The sequence below is a fragment of the Salvelinus alpinus genome, chromosome 26, assembly GCF_045679555.1.
Source record: "Salvelinus alpinus chromosome 26, SLU_Salpinus.1, whole genome shotgun sequence".
Lineage (NCBI taxonomy): Eukaryota > Metazoa > Chordata > Actinopteri > Salmoniformes > Salmonidae > Salvelinus > Salvelinus alpinus.
The window spans coordinates 29,971,397-29,995,504 of record NC_092111.1 but is presented as its reverse complement, the minus strand read 5'-3'; the positions used below and the strand labels follow the sequence as shown (position 1 = coordinate 29,995,504).

Here is a 24,108-nt window from a genome sequence, read left to right as displayed (position 1 = left end):
ACTGGGGCTCACTGAGACGGAATAGTGCTGCACTCTGCTGGAGATTTAGAAGTACTGCACTTCAGTCTTGCTCTCTGCTTTCAATTTCAATTTAAGGGGCTTTATTGGCATGGGAAACATATGTTTACGTTGCCAAGGCAAGTGAAATAGATAATAAACAAAAGTGAACGGTAAACATTACACTCACAAATTTCCAAAAGAATAAAGACATTTCAAATGTCATTATGTCTATATACAGTGTTGTAATGATGAGCAAATAGTTAAAGTACAAAAGGGAAAATAAATATAAATGTGGATTGTATTTACAGTTGTGTTTGTTCTTCACTGGTTGCCCTTTTCTTGTGGTAACAGGTAACAAATGTTGCTGCTGTGATGGAAAAATGTGGTATTTCACCCAACAGATATGGGAGTTTATCAAAATTGGATTTGTTTTCGAACTCTTTGTGGGTCTGTGTAATCTCAGGTCAATATGTGTCTCTAATATGGTCATACATTTGGCCGGAGGTTGGGAAGTGCAGCTCAATTTCCACCTCATTTTGTGGGCAGTATGCACATAGCCTGTCTTCTCTTGAGGTGATGGTTCTGTTATGGAAGGTTTGGGAATCGCTTCCTTTTAGGTGGTTGTAGAATTTAACAGCTCTTTTCTGGATTTTGATAATTAGTGGGTATCGGCCTAATTCTGCTCTGCGTGCATCCTTTGGTGTTTTACGTTGTACACATAGGATATTTTTTGCAGAATTCGGCATGCAGAGTCTCAATTTGGTGTTTGTCCCATTTTGTGAATTCTTGGTTGGGGAACAGACCCCAGACCTCACAACCATAAAGGGCAATTCAGGACTCTTTCTAGAGCTCTAACCTGAAGATCACGGACATCATGATTCAACCTTGTTTTTTTTTGAGTTCCCAGTTGTATTGAAAGCACCATAAATCAAGAGAATGCCAGACGTTGATGTCAAAGTTTGATGACAAAATGTGTCCACAAGAAGAACAGCCACAAGACCTTCCTGTTCAAGTGAGCACAGCACAACAAGGTAAGTACAAAAATGTATTGAATGCTGCTGCATAAAGTATGTAATATGCCAGGGAGATACAGTTGATGTCGGAAGTTTACATACACTTAGGTTGGAGTCATTAAAACTCGTTTTTCAACCACTCCACACATTTCTTGTTAACAAACTATAGTTTTGGCAAGGCGGTTAGGACATCTACTTTGTGCATGACACAAGTAATTTTTTCAACAAATGTTCATAGACAGATTATTTCACTTATAATTTACTGTTTCACAATTCCAGTGGGTCAGAAGTTTACATGCACTAAGTTGACTGTGCCTTTAAACAGCTTGGAAAATTCCAGAAAATGATGCCATGACTTTAGAAGCTTCTGATAGGCTAATTGACATAATTTGAGTCAATTGGAGGTGTATCTGTGGATGTATTTCAAGGTTTACCTTCAAACTCAGTGCCTCTTTGCTTGACATCATTGGAAAATCAAAAGAAATCAGCCAAGACCTCAGAAAAACAATTGTAGACCTTCACAAGTCTGGTTCATCCTTGGGAGCAATTTCCAAACGCCTGAAGGTACCACGTTCATCTGTACAAACAATAGAACGCAAGTATAAACATCATGGGACCACGCAGCCGTCATACCGCTCAGGAAGGACACGCGTTCTGTCTTCTAGAGATGAACGTACTTGTGCAAAAAGTGCAAATCAATCCCAGAACAGCAGCAAAGAACCTTGTGAAAATGCTGGAGGAAACAGGTACAAAAGTATCCACATCCACAGTAAAACGAGTCCTATATCGACATAACCTGAAAGGCCGCTCAGCAAGGAAGAAGCCACTGCTCCAAAACCGCCATAAAAAAGCCAGCCTACGGTTTGCAACTGCACATGGGGACAAAGATCGTACTTTTGGAGAAATGTCCTCTGGTCTGATGAAGCTAAAATAGAACTGTTTGGCCATAATGACCATCATTATGTTTGGAGGAAAAAGGGGGAGGCTTGCAAGCCGAAGAACACAATCCCAACCGTGAAGCACAGAGGTGGCAGCATCATGTTGTGGGGGTCCTTTGTTGCAGGAGGGACTGGTGCACTTCACAAAATAGATGGTATCATGAGGATGGAAAATGATGTGGATATATTGAAGCAACATCTCAGACATCAGTCAGGAAGTTAAAGCTTGGTCGCAAATGGGTCTTCCAAATGGACAATGACCCCAAGCATACTTCCAAAGCTGTGGCAAAATGGCTTTAGGACAACAAAGTCAAGGTATTGGAGTAGCCATCACAAAGCCCTGACCTCAATCCTATAGAAAATGTGTGGGCAGAACTGAGAAAACATGTGCGAGCAAGGAGGCCTACAAACCTGACTCAGTTACACCAGTTCTGTCAGGAGGAATGGGCCAAAATTCAACCAACTTATTGTGGGAATCTTGTGGAAGGCTACCCGAAACATTTGACCCAAGTTAAACAATTTAAAGGCAATGCTACCAAATACTAATTGAGTGTATGTAAACTTCTGACCCACTGGGAATGTGATGAAAGAAATAAAAGCTGAAATAAATCATTCTCTCTACTATTGTTCTGACATTTCACATTCTTAAAATAAAGTGGTGATCCTAACTGACCTGAGACAGGGAATCTTTACTTGGATTAAATGTTAGTGTAGAAAAGGCCCATGGAGTTGGTGGAATAATTATTTAATTCATGGCCACTTACTCAGCTGGGCCAGGGGCGCTTTAATTAGGTCAGGTGGCAATGACCGACAGATCTCATCCACATAAAAGGAGGAAAACGGCATCGCCTGATCTCGCTGCTTTCTCTTCCTTAACTCAGTCTGCTTGAGAAGTTCTGTGCGTCCATGAATCCACACTACTCAGTAAATATACCACTTTATGGTTAAAGGAATTCCTGCCTCAGTCTCATCCATTCTTCTGTCACCTGACACGTGACCACCTGTTCACCTTCACTGTCAGTCATCCTACCTGTCCAGCTACCCACACAGATTCCACTAATCTTTCAGTCAGGGATTGTGAAAAACTGAGTTTAAATGTATTTGGCTGAGAAGTATGTAAACTTCCGACTTCAACTGTATGTATACTGTAGCTAAGAAAGTAATACTAAATGTATGTTGTGTAGTAAGTTGTTAGTACCCTATGTCCCTCAACCTAATCACTTGGTCCCTTTCCCCCTCATAACTTAGCCTACTGTTCTGACTTGGTGGTGCACATGTAGCCTATAGCCTGTTTTAGAGAAATGTAATGATTGAATATTGTAAGAGCTTTCATTGTCTGCTTATATGCCCCCTTTATTTATCATACTGTTCTGACTTGGTGTACAGGGAGAATACTGTAAGAACGGCCCATATTCTGAATTCTGTCACTGTATATTTCAAAAGTGCTGAACAAATAGTTATATTGATTACATCGGTCCTAGCTCGCTCATTAATGTCTTAATCAAAATTACCTCTTACCCGCTTGTCGTCCCCTTATGCCATAGTTTGTACATCTCAATTGTCAGTAGAAAACACATTTGTTTAAGCAAGTCATCCATGTCAGCTATGTTTTTTAAAGGCAGTAAATGAGGCTGAATGAACTGTTTCCCTGCCAAACAAGGCTCTGCTGATAGCCAGGTGTAGCGGTAAGGATTCACTCCATGGTGCTGAAAAGAAAGCTCTTCTGTTGGGACAGCTTTATATAGGCCCTAAGAGTTTATGTGCACTGTTTGTCACCGTCATGGTGCAATTAATGTATTAATTTTAGCATGTAAATCTTGGTGGTGCAAAAAAATAAAAATATTTGGCATGCATCTACAACGTTGTTTATTTTTTCGCACTACCAAGATTTACATGCTAAAATCGCTACTGAACGGGACAGGACAGAGCAGAGGGGTGGGTACTGAGACGGTTCACATGAAGCGCGCGACCTAATGAAGGATGAGATGCATCTTGTTATCAACGTCACATGTTTGCGCGTGCATGCATCCCTCTATTAAATTATGGAACTCCGGGCACGCGGGGGAAGAAAGTGAGAATAGGTGCGCGTGGGAGCAGTTATGTGTTTGGTGGGGTCCGCGTGAGCAGCAATATCTTTGGGGTTGTGTGGATATAGTTGCAGCTTTTTCTCCAGGTCGAAATGGGAGGTTTGCATTATGTCTGTGTTCTGGCTTGCACTTTTTTCGTTTCTCAAGCAAATGGACTCAAAAGTAAGTAAAGTTTTAGTTGCTTTTTGGGTCTCAGCTGTACCTATCAATCAGGTTTGTGGTATAGGATGCTTGGATGCAGATTAAGCATAATTTGTTGGCAAATGAAGAATTTAAATAATATAGGGATGATTGTAAGCCTACATTCTTGTTGATACTTGTTATGCGGATCGTTGTATATTTTTTCCCTTTAGCCTATAAAGGTTTAATAATGCAATCAGTCAACTCTTTCAAATGATTAGGCTATAGGTCGAAATAATTTCACATAGGCTATGCATGGAATTGAAATGTATTGTAATTTTTCTCCGTTTACACCTGTGGTTTACAAATTACGTTTTACAAGTAAAAATGAACGCTTCGGACTTTAATTGTTTTCATCTGACCTTGGTCATCTCTTCTAAGAAAGTCAGAGAGGTGCGCGAGCTGTTATTGCGTTGCCAATATCCGCGCGCTTGTCTTGTCAGTCTTAGTCCCATGAGCCCAATTATGCCATTTACGCGCGTGCACTAGTAGATGCGTCTTGTGAATATGGTTTCCTGGATAGGTTTTCCAACAGTATACAAAACATTTTTGAACTAAATCTATTGTAGTCTGTGTCTAGAATATGACCGTTTATTATGGTTAGGGAAATAGGCTGGTTTCAACGAATTAATACAATACGCTTACATTAGAGCTCTCACATTAGGCAGCATTTTCCAATATACGTTTTTAAAAGTACCATTTTAGTCTATAAATTTCAAAACAAACATCTACTCTCTCTCTCTCAGCGTACCGAGACATGTTCCCTCATAAGCATTCAGTATCGATGAAGTTTCCACCGATCCCCGGTTGGAACCCAGACAGTAACCCGTGGGATGACTATCTTTACCCACCCTTCAGTCCCAAGGAACTAACGCGGAGGAAAGGTGAGCACCACCACTGACCTTGTCAAATTATGCAGAGAAAGTTTATAACGTTCCTCCTTTAAAACATTTAGCTATCCACTATTTTCACACACCTATCTAGGTCAGCCCGTCAAAGTTCGCCTGACCAGTGACAGTCCTGCGATCATTGGCTCTATGGTGTCATTTACGGCCAAGCTAGAGTACCCACCGTGTCAGAAGGAGGATGCCAATGGGGAGCTGGTGTGGGATGAGCATTGTCCGGATGGTGTGGAGCTGGAGGCCTCAGGTGCTTCCCACAAACCACTCTACGTGCACGCATACACATTCGCGTGCCACAAAAATTACAATATCTGATAACTTCAGTATTGACTAACTCGCCCCTCCCCTGGTCAGCTAACGGTCAGCTGAAGCATGGCTATGTGTTTAACTGGACCTCCTGGCTAGATGACTACGGCTTTGGAAAGTGTACTGACCTGAAGAGATGTAATGTCTTCCCAGACGGGAAACCCTTCCCTCAGAGCAACGACTGGAGACACAAGGGCTACGTCTACGTATGGCACTCCATGGGTAAGTCTCACTCAAACACAATCAGTCACGGACATACTCATGCACACAGTCATAAAGTAACACACACATGCATGCACAATGTCTTCAATTATATGTGCTCTATCAAAGATGCATTATGCAGAAATCGCTCTGCCATTTCCTGGTTGCTAAAATTCTAATTGTTTGCCTAGGTTAGAGCATTGGGCCAGTAACCGAAAGGTTGCTGGATCGAATCCCCGAGCTGACAAGGTAAAAATCTGTCGTTCTGCCCCTCATGCAAGGCAGTTAACCCACTGTTCCCCGGGCGCCGAAAACGTGGATGTCGATTAAGGCAGCCCCCTGCACCTCTGATTCAGAGGGGTTGGGTTAAATGCGGAAGACACATTTCAGTTGAAGGCATTCAGTTGTACAACTGACTAGGTATCCCCCTTTCCCTTATTTCAGTTCATGTGACAAAACAACAGTGTAGAGAATCATTGTACCATCTAAACCGCTGTGAAATATATTTTCCATAACCAAAAATATTGTATTTTCAGCTGTTTGAAGCTGGTATACAAAACCGCAAGTAAAAGACACAAAAACAAAACTTATAAATAGTGTATAAATAGTGCACATTGAACAAATCTGCTTCTTAGACTTGCTTTCAATAAGAATGACAGATCTATAACTCACATGTCTAAAAATATTTATATTGCAGCTTTAAAGGTGGGGAAAGGTGAGGCAGGTGCTGAGAGGTGGAGATCTGCTATTGCTGTAACTCTCTCTGCCCTCCCTCTCCACCTCCCTCCCTCCATCTCTCTCCCTCCCTCCCTCCATCTCTCAGGTCAGTACTCTGAGACGTGCGATGGCTCCTCTTCCACCCTGACAGTGAACACCAGTGACATCACTCTGGGGCCGGAGCTGATAGAAGTCATGGTGTACAGGAAACGTGAGCGCAGGAAGTACAGCCCCCTGGCCACAGACAAGACCGTCTTCTTCGTCACAGGTGAGTCCCCTGTATACATTTCATGTCTACTCCCAAAGCATCAATGAGACGGGTCTCAATCCAGAACCTTTCTTCCTCCCATCTACTATCGTTCCTTCCCCTTGTACATCTTATAGGACACCAAGCCCTTAGTCAGGTGGAGCTTTAGTGCTTTGTTGCTTTCACTTATTCAAATATTTTTTGACAGTCAAGAATTTTGTTGATTGGAACAAAGGCCGATGGTATGTCCCAAAAGGCACCATATTCCCTATATAGTGCACTACTTTTGACCAGACCCCTATGGCTGTAATGCACTATGTAGTGCACTACACTCTTAGAAAAAAGGTTTTCAAAGAGATTCTTCGGTTGTCCCCATAGGATAACCCTTTTTGTTTCTAATTAGAACCCTTTTCGGTTCCAGGTAGAATCCTTCTGTGAGAAGGGTTCTACACGGAACCCAAAAGGGTTCTTTCTACCTGGGGGTTCTTCAAAGGGTTTTATGGGGACAGCCAAATAACCTTTTTAAGTTCTAGATACGCTACATTCTTTAAAAAAATGTATTATTTTACCCCTTTTTCTTCCCAATTTTATGATATCCAATTGGTAGTTACTGTCCTGTCCCATCGCTGCAACTCTCGTACAGACTCGGGAGAGGCGAAGGTCGAGAGCCGTGTGTCCTCCGAAACACAACTCAGCCAAGCCGCACTGCTTCTTGACACAACGCCCGCTTAACCCGGAAGCCAGCTTTACCAATGTGTCGGAGGAAGCACCGTACACCTGGCGACCGTGTCAGCATTGCACCCGGGCCACCACAGGAGTCGCTAGTACGCGATTGGACAGGAACATCCCTGCCAGCCAAACCCTCCCCTAACCCGGACGACGCTGAGCCAATTGTGCGCCGTCCCATGGGTCTCCCACTTTTGTTTTTGAGCCTGGACTCGAACCAGGTTCTCTAGTGGCACAGCTAGCACTGCGATGCAGTGCCTTAGACCACTGAGACACTCGGGAGGCCACTACATTCTCAAAAGTATGTGGACACCCCTTTCAATGAGTGGTTTCGGCTATTTCAGCCACACCCGTTGCTGACAGGTGTATAACATTGAGCACACAACCATGCAATCTCCATAGACAAAAATTGGCAGTAGAATGGCCCATAGTGAAGAGCTCATACTGAAGAGCTGCCCCGGTCAACTGTAAGTGATGTTATTGTGAAATGGAATTAGGCTTCTACAAGCTCTGATGCTGCTGCTGGTCGTTAGTAACAAACTTAATAACTGCCTGGTACTCAGCACTCTATTGTCCCTCTAATCACTCTGATATCAAAGCAAATGTAATCGAAAATCTAATCAAACACTTAATGAGAGCCCATGAGCTCATGTTGAGCATGAGTGATGGCCTCGACTAAAAATAGGAGGATCCCATCAGCTTTCTATAGGCTAGGCCTACTATATTTATTTCTCAACTTTCCTAATATTAAGCACATTGCTTATATTTACAACTGGAGTATAGCCTACCTGGCTGGCATGAAAATGAACCATATGAAAAGCGTCCTCCATTCGCTATTTAAGTGTATAGATTACATGTATTTCTTCCTGCTGCCCCTGCTTCGAGACAGGTGCATGATAATGGTCCATTGTAAATCAAAATACATTTCACACATATATCATTTAATATATGTAAAGACTAGATAAAATCAAGAATAGTCTGATGGATGACAATATTAGCCTATCACTTGGGAATTAAATATTATCACTTGTGAACAATGCCCAGCTTAAGAAACAATGCCTTTTTTTGGGCTACTTTTTCGAATCATAGTCGCACACCTCATGTAGCCTAGCCCATAAGCCTACATGTTTTGATAAGGTTTGTATCACAACTAAAGTGGCCAAATAACTTCTTAAAATTAAGCACATTAATCCGCTTTACAAGGGGTGTAGAGCCTAACTGGCATGAATAAGCATCACGTGAGTTTCAAGTTTGGGGAAGATCATTTTCACCATAAAAATGCACCTTCATAATGAAAGCATTACATGCATAATTGCATTTGTGGTCACCTTTGATAATGGTCTTTTCTGCTAATGGAACATCTGCCCTTATAGTCTACTACCATGTGCGCATTGCTGCGCTTATAATGTGAAGATTAGCTTAATAGTTAATCAACATTTTAAGCTAAACGTTCTGATCTGTTGCGTCAGCCACACTGCATAAAAAAGGTTTTGATGCTAGTAGTTGTATTAATTTGGGATCTATCGCATCCCGCAACTGTCCCAGACTATGTTTGGAATATTTATTTCTCACACAGAATAGAATAGGTTGACTTTTGTACTATGGGGGAATAGTAGATTGACATAGGCTAGTGCTTTTGCTGTTCGTTAGGCCTACTCATTTTGTTGGCTGACGAAAAGTAAATGCTGACAGTTCTTCCAATATCTTCAATTTGCACCTCGGAATTGGATAAGGACGCGCACAGTTGTATCCCCGATGTGTCTGTCTTCACTTGTAGCCTGTGAGAAAGACCCGATCATGTGACGTAGAGCCATATGAGTGGGAGGTGATTCGGAGCGCTCAGCACTCAGGGAGAAGGGCACAATGTCCACTGGCCGCAAAAGGCAAGGATTTTTTTAGGGTGCATTACGGCCACACAAAGGTGCTAACGCCGTGAAATTCGAGGCATTATCAAGTCCTTGTCAAGTTGTGAATGAGTGACTGATGTAGTGTGTACAAAAAAACAAAGCAGAGCTGATGCCTTTAAAGCAACTTTTTTCAAATCATCGTGCAGCCTTAGAATGTATTAAAAATCTAAACATATAGCCCAACGTTTGTAGAACAACCTCAAGTTACATTAATAACTCTAAATGAACCGCTCAACACAGAATAGCAGTATGTGCACACTCCCTCAAATCGTTTGGAGAAAATGTCCTTTCTATTTTATTCAGCTTTGTTCAATTGTATTCATACTATAAAATAATGCTACAGAATTCTAAGAAAATCTTGTCTGCTAAATGAACTAGTGTATCCCACAGTCATTTGGCATAGCCAGATCAGGGCCTAACATAAGGACAACTTAGAGTATGTTATTCTGTTCTTCTGAAATAGACTACATTTTCTTCATATCATGCTTCTTTAGACCTGTCAAAAATAAATAATGGATTTATTGTAAAGTTGTAGGCTATATTACATGGATTTATTAGACTTTTTAATGTAGATGTAGATGCATCAGTGACTTGCAAGCTAAGAGTGGAGATGCTAAATGTGTTTATGTTAATTAACGGTCAATTACAGTGATACCGACAGTTATTGGCTTGACAATCGCCGGGTGACAATTTTGTGACCACCACAGCCCTAGCAGTGGAAACACGTTCTCTTGAGTGATGAATCACGCTTCACCATATGGCAGTTCAACAAACAAATCTGGGTTTGGCGGATGCCAGGAGAACACTACCTGCTCCAATGCAAAGTGCCAACTGTAAAGTTTGGTGGAGGAGGAATAATGGTCTGGGGCTGTTTTTCATGGTTCGGGCTAGGCCCCTTACTTCCAATGAAGGGAAATCTTAACGCTACTACAGCATACAATTACATTCTAGGCAATTCTGTTCTTCCAAATTTGTGGCAACAGTTTGGGGAAAGCCCTTTCCTGTTTCAGCATGACAATGCACAAAGCGAGGTCCATACAGAAATGGTTTGTTGAGATTAGTGTGGAAGAACTTGACTGGCCTGCACAGAGCCCTGATCTCAACCCCATCGAACACCTTTGGGATGAATTGGACCGCCGACTGCGAGCCAGGCCTAATCGTACAACATCAGTACCCAACCTCACTAATGCTCTTGTGGCTGGATGGAAGCAAGTCCCTGCAGCAATGTTCCAACATCTAGTCGAAAGCCTTCCCAGAAGAGTGGACGCTGTTATAGCAGCAAAGGAGGGACCAACTCTATTAAGGCCCATGATTTTGGAATGAGATGTTCGATGAGCAGGTGTCCACAGACATATAGTGTAGCTCCTTTTTCCCCCCCTAAAAGTGTACGTAGCGAAAAGGGTGCCCTTTTGGAAGCAACCATAGCCTGTCTCTTACACATCAGCTGGTCCTTCCTCAGAGGGACGCAGTACAGAAGAGAATGTATAGCTGAACGGATGTGTCATGTCTGAGCGTTTCTCATTAATCCTTACCCCTTCACAGACAAGATCCCAGTGGCGGTGAATATTTCCCAGAAGGCAGCATCCAACCTGTCGGCGAGCGTGTTTGTGCGTGGTGAGGACGTGGTGTTCAGTGTGTCTATTCACGATCCCAGTAACTACCTGAAGACTGCCGATGTCGTCGACTACATCTGGGACTTCAAGGACGGCAACCAGCTGGTCACCCATAGCAACGTGGCCACGCATGCCTACAGCGCGGACGGCAAAGTTAACGTGAAGCTGACGGTGGAGGTGGCGATCAAGATCCCGTGCCCCCCGCCAACACCGATGAGTGTTACTTCGCCACAAACTAAAGGTACACACTTCACTTCAGAGGATACTACAGGTACACAAATCTAGAAGAAGGTATGTACATAGTACACACAATAATGAGCTTCACCTGCACCGTACTACTGCCACACATGCCTGGAATAAGGTATGCAGTTGAGGGAATGGAGCATGTTTTTTGGACTGATTGAGCAGCAGCTGGATTTCCATCTTTGGAGCGTTGTATCATATCTCTTTTTCTCTCCTTCAGCGGCCCCCACACCTCCCACTGGCACTCACTCCATCACTAGCAAAATGGAAACAACCCATGGTTATGGTAAGAGTTAACTCTACAATGTGTATGGAATAGAAGTGTCTGCCAGAGTGTTTGAGGAAATGTTTTCTCTTGTGAGTTTAGTTCTATTCAGTTGACATAAACTGTCCAAATTCGACTGTCTCGTTTCCAGTGCCAGTCACCACTGCCAGACCCACCTCCAAGGGCCCCAACACACCTGTTCCTGGGACAACGGGCTTCCCGACGACAGAGCCCCTCCCCCCGACGGTGGCTGATGTGACCCAGGGGTTCAACCCGACCTCGCTGCTGCCAGCTGTCCCCACCCCTTTGGCCCAGCTCCATCACAGACACCTGGCGGCCACCGACTGCTTCCGCTACCTCTACGGAACTTTCCAGACCAACATCACCATCATCGGTGGGTGCATGACAATAGGATGTCAAACTGATGACAATCAGTGAAGTCAGTCAGTTAGCCCCTCAGTTAACCTCTCTTGGGCACGTGAGACGGTAGCGTCCCACCTGTTCAACAGCCAGTGAAACTGCTGGGCGCCAAATTCAAATACAGAAATACTCATAAAAATTCAGAAAACAAAACATATTTTACATAGGTTTAAAGATGAACTTCTTGTGAATCCAACCACGGTGTCAGATTTAAAAAATGCTTTACGGCGAAAGCATACTTTACGATTATGAGAACATAGCCCACTAGACAAATCATTACAAACAGTAGCCAGCCAGATAGAACAGTTACACAATTTAGAAATAGAGATAAAATGAATCCCTTACCTTTGATGATCTTCATATGGTTGCACTTAGCAGATATTCATTTACTCAATAAATTTCCTTTTGTTCGATAAAGTCTCTTTATACCCAAAAACCTCAGTTTTGTTCACGTTTTCTTCAGTAATCCACAGGCTCAAACACAGTCAAAACAGGAAGACAAAAAAATCCAAATTGTATCCGTAAAGTTCATAGAAACATGTCAAACGATGTTTATATTCAAAGCTCAGGTTGTTTTTAGCCTAAATAATCGATAATATTTCAACTGGACAATAACGTCGTCAATATAAAATGTAAACAAGAAACGCACTCTCGGTTGTGCGCATGAAAAAGCTCCGTAAAACTTTAGGGTCCAGTCAGTCAGACTGCTCTTACTTCCTCATTTTTCAGAATACAAGACTGAAACACTTTCTAAAGACTGTTGACATCTAGTGGAAGGCATAGAAACTGCAATTTGAGTCCTAAGTCAATGGATACTGTAATGGCATTGAATAGAAAACTACAAAACCCCCCCAAAAAATACTTCCTGAATGGATTTTTCTCAGATTCTTGCCTGCCAAATCAGTTCTGTTATACTCACAGACATTATTTTAACAGTCTTGGAAACTTTAGAGTGTTTTATATCCAAATCTATCCAAATCTAGTTATATGCATATCGTATCTTCTGGGCCCGAGAATAAGGCAGTTTAATTTGGGCATGCATTTCATCCAAAATTCCAAATGCTGCCCCCTACCCTAGAGAAGTTAATCACTTATCAGTCTATACAAATATATAAAGCTTGTACATTACAGATTTGGCTGATGAGTTCATGCACACTTCGAAAATGACATCACTTGGGCTTTACCCTATCACAGAGCACCTAATCAACAACCAGCCAGCCAATCGAATCGTGGACGTGTCTGCTGCCAAGGTGACCAACACTGACATCAGCTTCCTGGTCAAGTGCCTGGGCAGGTGAGTGGAAGGCAACCCTCAGAAATGTTTTGGGGACTAGTGAAAAATGTAATTTGTGAATATTAGCACACAAACCACTCCATAGTTTCCCCATCCATAACCACCTCTCTACTTCTCCTCTCCCCCCGTAGCACTCCCACCTCAGCCTGCACCACCGTGTTGGACCCTTCCTGCCGCCAGGTCAGGAACATCGTGTGTGACGACGTGCCCCCGTCTTTGGGGTGCGAGGTGCGCCTGCGGAGGACCTTCCTGGAGCCGGGGATCTACTGTGTCAACATCACCTTGGAGGATGCCAGCAGTATGGCCCTCGCCACCACCACCATCACCATCACCATCAGCAACACTGACCCTGACACACCCGGTAGGTCACAGGGAAAAACCCTGAGGTACTATTGGCGTACTATTGGCAGCGTTGCAGGTGGACTACTTTACACACGTCTGCCAGATCTCAGAATGTCTGGATAGGTTAGCTAAATTAGCTAACCACATCTGATACAGCAATCTGATGCCCAACTGTGCAATGTTGTGAACATGTGGATAAGTCGTAGTTGGAGGTTTAAATAAATAATACATTTATAGGGGACAATGCACAATAATCAACATCAATATTACAATAATGCAACATCCATGTAAATGTGCTGGGGTTAGCCAAAAGATAATTTGCACCCGTAGTCTCAGGGCAGCTAAGGACAATTATACAGCCACAATACAAATACTCACTAAAACAATACAAAATACAAATATATTACATCCAATAATGTATCATTCTAACAACAACATTATTATCAACTGTCATCTCACATATGAGGTAGCACAGATAACTCATGTGTACAGGTTTGGATAGATTTGAGCCATGTTTTCAATACAAATGTAAAAGTACAATAATCAGTGCAGCTTCTCAAGTCCATGGGCATTGCATTCCAGTATATTGTAGCTCTAACAGAGAAGACCAATTAAACTGATTTTACTGTGTTCTAAAGGGACAACAGAATCCCCTCTAGTTACTGCCCTTGTTATCCTGGAGGGGCTTTCCTTGAGCATGATATGCCGGCATAGGGGTGGAGGGTCAAGACCATGCAGGATCTTAAAGACAAGACTTGCATCTACATACTGCTTAAAGCTATCCAGACTAAGTAAATGACAATGGTGGTAACTGTTTGGTTTGTTATCAAAAATCTTAAGTGTTTGTTTGTAGAATGATTCAATTGGTTTCAGAATAGTTGCTCCTGCTTGTTTTTTTATTATTTTTTTTTATTTTACCGTTATTTTACCAGGTAAGTTGACTGAGAACACGTTCTCATTTGCAGCAACGACCTGGGGAATAGTTACAGGGGAGAGGAGGGGGATGAATGAGCCAATTGTAACCAATTGTGACCAGCATGTGAGGCAATATCTCAGATGTGAGAAGATCATAGCATGCATATATAGTTTGGCGTTCTCCAGAGGAAGGAAAGGTCTTATAAACCTAAAGTTGGATAATCCAACTTGACTGTGTTAACCACCTTCACATACATCCAGATGTATGTAGACGATACAGTTCTGTTTGTTCTGTAACTTGCCTAGTTAACATCCAGATGTATGTAGACGATACAGTTCTGTTTGTTCTGTAACTTGCCTAGTTAACATCCAGATGTATGTAGACGATACAGTTCTGTTTGTTCTGTAACTTGCCTAGTTAACATCCAGATGTATGTAGACGATACAGTTCTGTTTGTTCTGTAACTTGCCTAGTTAACATCCAGATGTATGTAGACGATACAGTTCTGTTTGTTCTGTAACTTGCCTAGTTAACATCCAGATGTATGCAGACGATACAGTTCTGTTTGTTCTGTAACTTGCCTAGTTAACATCCAGATGTATGCAGACGATACAGTTCTGTTTGTTCTGTAACTTGCCTAGTTAACATCCAGATGTATGCAGACGATACAGTTCTGTTTGTACACTCCAAAAAATAGACAACTGGTGGGAGATCATTTCTATAGATGGTAAACAGAAGGAGGGATAATATTGACCCTTCTGGGGCCCCAGTGTTATAGTAAAGAGAGTCCGACTGAGTGTCCCCCAGACGAACCCTTTGACTTCTGTTTGTCAGATAGGAATACATCCAACTAATGACTTCAGTGGACACATTAAGGGAGGATAGCTTGGATAGGAGGACCTCATGATTCACAGTATCAAAGGCCTTTTTAAGTTCCAAAAAGACTGACATCACCACCTATGTCCAGTTTAGATTTAATTCACTCCAGAAAATAGCAATTGGCTGTTTCGGTAGAATGGTTAGTTCTGAATCCAAATTGCATTTGATGTATGGAGTTGCCCTGAATGAGGTGTTCAGTCAGATGATCAGCCATCCATCTTTCAGCTACTTTTGATAGCACTGGAAGCGTGCTTATAGGTCGGTAGTTTTCATCCAGTGTTGGGTCACCAGATTTTAAAACAGGTGTCGTGTCTTTGCTATGCCGGATTAAGTGATATGACATGCTATTTTATAAAATAATTTCTCTGTAATTAATATTACCTGATTAAACTAATCATGTAAATGTAGGAAGTCGGGGCACCATGGAAGAATGTTTATAGAGCTGTTGTCTTCCGAATAAACTCTTAAAGACCTGGTAATCTTTTATAGCAATAGCAGTCAATTATTAATCGTCACCTTATTCAGTCTCATTTGAACGTCGTAAAATTCTTGGTTATCTTCACAAACCCTGGCTAACAAGTTGAATCAGCAATACAAAATGTGGTTTATTTATTTACTAAATACCTAAATAATCACAGAATTACATATACACAGGATGGATCATACATTGATTACTAATTATGTCATACAAGAAAACGTCCCCAGCGGACGGAACCGATATGACGGCTGGTTACACAAAGAAAGGGGGTTGGGTTTGAATGAAAGCGCGGAAGACTGAGGAACAAAATGATTGGGTCTCTATCGGACCTTATGAAGCTATGCTATCATAAATACAGAATCTTATGCATTCTAAATAATCGCCCATTTGGAAAAGGAAAATTCAAGAAATATTTACTCTGAGCTGCGCTTCGATAGATTGGTTGTAGATGGAAGGCTGGGTTGCCCAGCAGAGATCTCTCTTGTCCTTTGAAGAATGTCGTGTGGTAGAACGTATACGTTGTAGTACCCTGTCTTTCTGAAGAGATTGTCCGTCCTTTCCTAGCCCACGTTTACAGCTGCTGCTGTTTACTCGACGTCTAGGATGTATCACTTCTTTAGTGAATAAGAGTTCAAAGTTCATACCAACTTACCATACTATGAGCTCATGCTATATTCTGGCTGGTATAGTCGAAATTCATCCTTCCAGCGTGTCGATCTTCACCTCCACGTTGAAATTCGCCTTTCTAAACGTATGGACATCAGTCCTCACATCATCGGGAACACAATGTTAATTTCGTTAGGTTGTAGTTGGTCAACCATTCGCAACCAGAGCTCACGCTGAGGTTGGCTTAGTTCTGTTGTTGATATCAGACCTTTTAAACGTATGGACAGCAGTCCTGACGTTATCAGGAACACAAGGTTAACTTTCGTCAATGGGTTTTTGTAGTGGTGGAGAGAAGGGCGTGTTTCATAGTTCACAACCAATGTCTGTTCACTTGGGCGGGGCCACTGAGTGAGCATAGTTCACTTATGAAAACAATTCGCTCATTTAGAAGCTAAAATTACATTTAATCTTTTCACAAATAGTTTCATATTTAAACATTTAAATTGCACAACAATTCCAGGTGAATCTGATAACTAGGATGTGTAGACTTTCCAAGATACAGTTTGTCATCCTATCATCAGTAATAATGTCTCAGACTACAACTGATCTGACATCATATTCTTTAAGTACCAACATATATTGTCAACTGGTTGGATTACCGAAATATGGTTCCGTTCCCTAACCTTTTGATGTTACCAGACTCTCTCTATGTTAACAAAGAGCTTTCTAAGAGTCCAAACTGTAGAGAGAGAAAAGGGGGAAAGGTATTTATGGAGGTCATAAACCTCACCAACATGGCAACGTCATGACACGGGTATCACTGCAGCAGACTTCCAAGCATTGGGGGAAGAACCCACATTCGATGGACAGATTAACTAGATGTACAATAGGGGCAATTAGAGAATATTTGTTTCGCTTCAGGAATACAGTGTCTAGACCAAATACATATTTTGTTCTAGAGCTCATGAAGAAGCTAATAATACTGTCCAGTGCTGACGCTGAGATTTCAGGAATTCTGAATATTGGTTTATTATTTTCTATGGGAGTGAGGACTGTGGTCTTGGTTGAGAATCTTTAAGCCAGCTCCCTGACAGTTAACGAAAAAAATGTTGAAGATGGTGGATATGAAATTGGAGTCTTGAATTAGAATCGCATTAACATTTAATTCAGGATGTTTTTTGGACTTTTCAGCTCCTCTCCCTGTTAGTTTGTTGAAATTTTCCCAAATCACTTTGCCATTACCTTTTGCTTCATTGATCACTCTAAGAAAGAACTCTGCTTTTGCTTTTTTTATATTCCTAACCACCTTATTTCTCAGTCATGCAAATATACGTGTCATCATTCTTACCAGACTTCAATGCTTTTTTCAAGGAAAAATCCCATTCTCTCATCTGCCTCCTGAGGTCCTCGTTGAGCCATGGTAGAGAGGTTTTCCGTCTTGGCTTACGTTGAAACTTCCTAGTAAAAGAGGTATCCAGTTTGTCAATAGCTGACAGAAATGTTCTGTATCCAAACTCTGGGCATTCATTGCTTAACAGATCAGACCAGTCAATTTGACTTATAGCTGCATCGTAGTTACTCTGCTCACGTTTCTGGATTTTTTTATCGTACTGTTGCACATTAATATTTTTTACATGTATTTCTTATTTCACCTTTTATTTAAACAGGTAAGCTAGTTGAGAACAAGTTCTCATTTACAACTGCGACCTGGCCAAGATAAAGAAAAGCAGTGCGACACAAACAACAACACAGAGTTACACATGGAATAAACAAGCGTACAGTCAATAACACAATAGGGAAAAAAAGAAAGTCTATATACAGTGAGTGCAAATGGCGTGAGAAGGCAATAAATAGGCCATAGTAGCGAAGTAATTACAGTTAGCAAATTAACACTGGAGTGATAGATGAGCGTTGGAGTGTTGTATGGCATTGAAGCTCGTTTGGAGGTTGTTAACACAGTGTCCAAAGAAGGGCCAGATGTATACAGAAGGGTGTCGTCTGCATAGAGGTGGATCAGGGAATCACCCGCAGCAAGAGCGACATCGTTGATATATACAGAGAAAAGAGTCGGTCCGAGAATTATAGGGAGTGTCGGAGGAAACACCGTACACCTGGCGACCTGGTCAGCGCGCACTGCGCCCGGGCCGCCACGGGAGTCGCTAGTGCGCGATGAGACATCGCTGGACGACACTGGGCCAATTGTGCGTCGCCCCATGGAACTCCCGGTCGCGGCTGGCTGCGACAGAGCCTGGGCTCGAACCCAGAATCTCTGGTGGCACAGCTAGCACTGCGATGCAGTGCCTTAGACCACTGCGCCACCCGGGAGGCTTAAAGTTATCTTTCATGTACATAAGCAATCCACCCCCTATGCCCTCTCCCCTGTCCCTCCTGAATATGGAATATCCAAGGACATTAAAGGCAGAAATAGAAGATTTTTTCAGCCATGTCTCAGAGAAACAGGAAAAATCTAGATTAGAGTCGTTCAATAAATGTTCTACCTGTTCACTCTTAGAAATAATGCTACGAATGTTCAGATGACCTCCCAATATTCCTCTAGGCTTGGAACGAGGGTCCCAGAGCATTTTAGCACGATTAACGCTTTGACAAAGTTTCACGGTACAAAGTTTTCTAATACCTGCTTAAGGGAACTGAGCATCTGACTCGAAGGCGGGTTTTGTTTGGGACATGTATCAAGAGTTGGCATTAAAATTTAATTATCAGCAGATTTCTCATTCTCTTGAAAAGCCATGTTAGCGACAGTAGTTATGCTCACATACACAGAATAACCTTCTCTGATCCAGATAATATAGGTTACTCAAATATAGATCATTTCAATCCTTCATCAATGATTTTGTTCTGGACGGCTAATTAGGGGGACTTTTCTCCACTTCTCCCAGAATTACATCCTCCATATCAGCCTTTTTTCTGCAGGTGACCTAACTCCAGACTCTGATGGGGAGCTTGGTACCCTGGGCCGCTTTGGTGTATGTTGATTCCGGTTTGTTTGAATGAAGGCCAGCATTGATGTTTGGCCGCCTACTTTTGTATTCCCCAGAGAGTTGCACCGCCTTCGGGGTCCCTTATTAACCTCCAGGTTTTCTATTGGGTTATGATTGTCACTGGTCTCAGTAGCTACTTTCCCAGCTTCATTTTGAGCATTTTTCCTCTTATTATTTTTCTTGGAATGAGAGGTCACTGTTGCAGACTCTGGCTCACCAGGTACCAACTCCAATGTTTCATTCACTCCGTCTTTGTTCTTGGGAGCCGAAGAATTATCTTCTTCAACCTCAGTCTCACGTTCAGTCATTTCAGCTGAGATATGTGATACGTCTTCCCTACTCATGGGGACAGGATTGTTGTCCTGCACATAGTGTGAGAAAGTTTCCTCTATGCACCTGATGTTGTCCAGTGTAGTAGGACTGTACTCTACCATCTCCTGACCCACTCTAGTGTGGGATTGTCTACGCACAGGACCTTGTTCATCATAAAATATTTAGTGAGGGCCCATCCTTACAGACTGTGTTATAGGAATGATGGGTGTTGCTTCAACATATACAAAACGATCTCCAGTGGAGCAGTTTGTAAATTGACCGTTGTATCTTATCATGCGCCTCATCACTCTCCACATCACCTTACATCCAGCTTTAGCCAGAAACTCAGTCACAACACTATCGTCTGCTGATTCAGGTAGTTTTTTAATGTTAACCTGAATGGAGTTCTGGTCAGACATTCGTGACTTCAAACTGAACGGATTATTCTCTTTGAACACAACATGTTTTCCTCTGACTGTTATTCCTCTGAACAAAAACGTTGCTCTTGCTTCCTTACTGAGAATATATAAACGCCAGAGTGCACATACTCCCTGTACTGACCTCAAGTGGTTTGGATGAATATCCTGTATGAGAGCGTGGTAGAGCTCCTCATGGGGTTGGCTATATCCTCCTTTGTCAGGATTTCTCTCTCCATGATAAAAATAGGTAAAACAGTCTCCTTTGGGGCACAAGGAGACTGTCTAGGTTTTGTTTAATAGTGCTTGTGCTAAGTTTGCACCTGATACTGAAGTACTTTCTTTCTCTCCTGGTCTCATACCTACATCTCTTCTTTTCACTCCATTCTACTTCTTTCCCTTCCTCTCCTCGATCCAACTCTCTATCACTCTGTCCATTTCCCTATTTTTTTCTTACCACCCTCTCTTTTGTAGTGTCTAAAGCTCCTCATGCTGCAGAGGTTGTACTCTCCTCCAGTGCTATCCTGGTAGCCATCTTTGCCTTCATCGCGTTCATAGTCTACAAGTAAGTCAAGCCACAGTGTTCCACACACCCACGTCTATCACCAAGCTTCCCTTACTCATGATCTCTCTCCTCCCTCTCTATGCCATTTCTCTGTCCTCCTCTTTCCCTCCCTTTCTCCCCTAGGCGCTATAAGGTCTACAGACCTGTGACGAGGTCCCTGGTGGAGGATGCCAGTGTCCATGTTGAGATCGGGGGTCGTAGGGGCCGGCTGAGGGAGATCATATTCCCCACCAACGAAGAGAGGAGTCGCCTGCTGATGGACAGACGCCCCGTGTAGACCCACCGTCGGTACTACAGAAGGGAAGCAGAGCGAAATAAAATGAATAGAACTTACACTCGTCTGTCAGTTAGGATATTGAGTATCTGTTCTACACCATACATTTCTATCTGAATGTTCTGTAACGTTATATAATCCTGAACAGGCACTAGAGGTTCTTTAGTAACAAATTATACATTTAGCACATTTATAAATGCATCACAAAGATGATATATATACCAATAAACAAGAGAACTTATTCACATTTTAGTGTGTCAAAGTAACACTGTTAATAGGTAAGATGGCAAGAGGTACATTTCACCTGTGTTGAAAAATATGAATATCTTTTCTGTTTAGTTCACTTTGTAGTAGAAAAGCACAAGTATGTGGCAAATGGCAAGAATTAAGAGAAGTTTGCAATAAAGCTGTGTTTTGAAGTTGGAGCGGGCAGTGTTTGAGGCAGTGCTGGGGTGTATTCATTCCACCGATTGTTGCAAAACGTTTCTTAAACAGAACGAAACGGGGCGGGACCTACCTGAATTTGTCCAATAGACACTCGTTTTGCTCTGTTTGCTTCCATTTGGTTCTTAAATTGTAAACAGTTTCTGTAATGAATACACCCCTGGAGTGAGCGTGATAGTAAGGCCCTTTCCCATTTCAAACCATAGCTTCTTCCCCTAGTCTTTTCAGATCTGTGAACTCCAAAGGGAAATGGGGCTAGGAACTCAAATGGAACTGGGCCAAATGAAACTGCTTTGACGGATAATCGGAGCTAATGATTTTGTAAATAAAATGTAATAAATATATTTGCAGTCTTTCACAAGCCTAACAATGTGTTACTTTTAGAACATTTTCAAATATTAGATTTATCAGTGTTTAACTGTACATCCCACTGCCCATTCTCTAATTTGCATGTCATTTACATTTATTGCACGAATGTACTGAATTTAAGTTATTTAGTTACTATAAAAGCCATCGTTTCAAACCAATCTAAAAATGTAATTTTGTTCTGGAAAGATTTAAATAAAGATTGTGAACTAACCACTCAGTTTGTGAATATACTGGTAATGTATGTAGCCTACCGATCTGCATGGGTCTTGGGAGAAGGGGGGGGTTACAAGTGATGAAACAAGTAACCGGATTTAAATATAATTTAAAGTTGGACTTATGACACTACTACACTGTTGCAGTAACTGACCACCGAACACAGTTGCACTGGGGCTAAAGTTAGCTTAAGTTTGTACTGGCTTTAGAGAACCGAACTATAGATTCCAGTTCATCATGCTCCATGACCAAAGGTATGTGGACACCAGATATGATACAACGCTCCAAAGATGGACATGAGGCTGCGTCCAAAAAACATGCTCCATTCCCTCAACTGCATACCTTATTCCAGGCATGTGTGGCAGTAGTACGGTGCAGATGAAGCTCATTATTGTGTGTACTATGTACATACCTTCTTCTAGATTTGTGTACCTGTAGTATCCTCTGAAGTGAAGTGTGTACCTTTAGTTTGTGGCGAAGTAACACTCATCGGTGTTGGCGGGGGGCACGGGATCTTGATCGCCACCTCCACCGTCAGCTTCACTTAACTTCGCCGACCGCGCTGTAGGCATGCGTGGCCACGTTGCTATGGGTGACCAGCTGGTTGCCTTCCTTGAAGTCCCAGATGTAGTCGACAGCATTGGCAGTCTTCAGGTATTTACTGGGGTCGTGAACACCATGTCCTAGCCATGCACAAACACACTTTCCGACAGGTTGGCTGCTGCCTTCTGGGAAATATTCACTGCCACGGGGATCTTGTCTGTGAAGGGGTAAGGGTCAGTGGTGATTTTAGCATGTAACTCTTGGTGGGGCATACTCCCAAAACGTTTTTGTATGCATGCCAGCAAAGCCACTACACTAAACAATACATTCATTGCACCACAATGGTGACAAACGGTGCCCACAAACTGTTAGGGCCTACATAAAGCTGTCCCAATTGCAGTTCCAACAACTTACCGCTGCTACACCTGGCTATCTGCGGAGCCTTGTCTGGCAGGGAAACCGTTCATTCAGCCTGATTTACTGCCTTTAAAAAAAATATAGCTTATATGGCTGACTAGCCTAAACAAATGTGGTTTCTACTGACAATTGAGATGTGGAAACTATGGCATAAGGGGACGACGAGTGGGTAAGAGGCAATCCGTAATTTCGATTAAGACATTAATGAGCGAGCTCGGACGGACGTAGTCAATATAACTATTTCTCCAGCACTTTTGAAATGTACGGTGAGAGAATTCAGAACATGGGCCGTTCTTACAGTATTCTCCCTGTACACCAAGTCAGAACCATAGGATAAATGAAGGGGGCATATAAGCAGACTATGAAAGCTCTTACAATATTCAATCATTACATTTCTCTAAAACAGGCTATAGGCTACATGTGCACCACCAAGTCAGAACAATAGGCTAAGTTATGGGACCAAATTATTAGGGTGAGGCACATGGGCTACTAACAACTTACTACAAAACATACTTAGTATTACTTTCTTAGCTACAATAAACATATCTTCCTGTTATATTACGTAATTTATGCAGCAGAATACAATACATTTTTGGACTCACCTTGTTGTGCTCACTTGAACAGGAAGGTGGTGCGGCCATCCTTCATGGGCAAATTTTGTCATCAAAGTCTGGCATTCTCTGGATTTATGGTGCTTTCAAGACAACTAATCATAAGGTCAGTAATCTTCAGGTCGGAGCTCTAAAAAGAGGTCAGAGTTCCCGAATTGGAATTCCGAATTGGATGATCATTTGAAACGTATTTTCCCAGTTGGAGCTTGTTTAAAAAAAATATTTCTCCGTTCTGAGTTTCCAGTTGTTTTGAACGTGGCAGAAGTAATGCTGGATTCAATGTTTATCCTTTTAATCTTGGAAAAGAGACCCTTAAACCCAGACTTCACACACCCACTCCACTGAATAGCAGTCTAGTGATTGCTTTGCAATGCTTGCACTTCGACACCAATTCCTTCCAAACCACTCATGGTTGAATTTGAGATTTTCCACTTGTTGTGTAATGTTTATGTCCAATGACCACCGATACGTTTTATCTATAATTTCTCTTCATATGACAAGGATTTGCAAGTAGATTGTCGACTTGATTCATGATGACTGCTAGCTAACCCTAAGATTTTGAAAGTATGATGTTGACATCAGTTCAATCAAAGCTACGGTAGATATAACGTGATTTGACATCATTTTATCTGTGACCTATGACCTTGAGCCTTCTTGGATGGGCA

General features: G+C 42.2%; 1 protein-coding gene across 2 annotated transcripts; it reads left to right on the top strand.

Moving 5' to 3' along the window:
- Positions 1 to 696: 696 nt before the first annotated feature.
- gpnmb (glycoprotein (transmembrane) nmb) lies at positions 697 to 21,869 on the top strand. 2 transcript variants are annotated; one of them, XM_071368644.1, is made up of 12 exons: positions 697 to 1,031; positions 4,965 to 5,102; positions 5,203 to 5,367; positions 5,475 to 5,648; positions 6,451 to 6,612; positions 10,767 to 11,078; positions 11,301 to 11,366; positions 11,497 to 11,739; positions 12,960 to 13,059; positions 13,191 to 13,420; positions 20,482 to 20,572; positions 20,696 to 21,869. In XM_071368644.1, the coding sequence occupies exons 1-12, from the start codon at positions 950 to 952 to the stop codon at positions 20,847 to 20,849; spliced, it is 1,917 nt and encodes a 638-aa protein (XP_071224745.1). In that variant the 5' UTR covers positions 697 to 949; the 3' UTR covers positions 20,850 to 21,869. The 2 variants fall into 2 exon arrangements, with proteins under 2 accessions (XP_071224745.1, XP_071224746.1); XM_071368645.1 differs by lacking the exon at positions 697 to 1,031 and adding an exon at positions 4,047 to 4,200.
- The last annotated feature ends 2,239 nt before the right edge of the window (positions 21,870 to 24,108 follow it).

Coding starts and splice junctions, on each gene's coding strand:
- gpnmb (XM_071368644.1), top strand. CDS start 950: ATGTCAAAGTTTGATGACAAAATGTGTCCACAAGAAGAACAGCCACAA. Junction 5,368..5,474: donor TGTGGAGCTGGAGGCCTCAG/GTGCTTCCCACA, acceptor TCCCCTGGTCAG/CTAACGGTCAGCTGAAGCAT. Junction 6,613..10,766: donor GACCGTCTTCTTCGTCACAG/GTGAGTCCCCTG, acceptor ACCCCTTCACAG/ACAAGATCCCAGTGGCGGTG.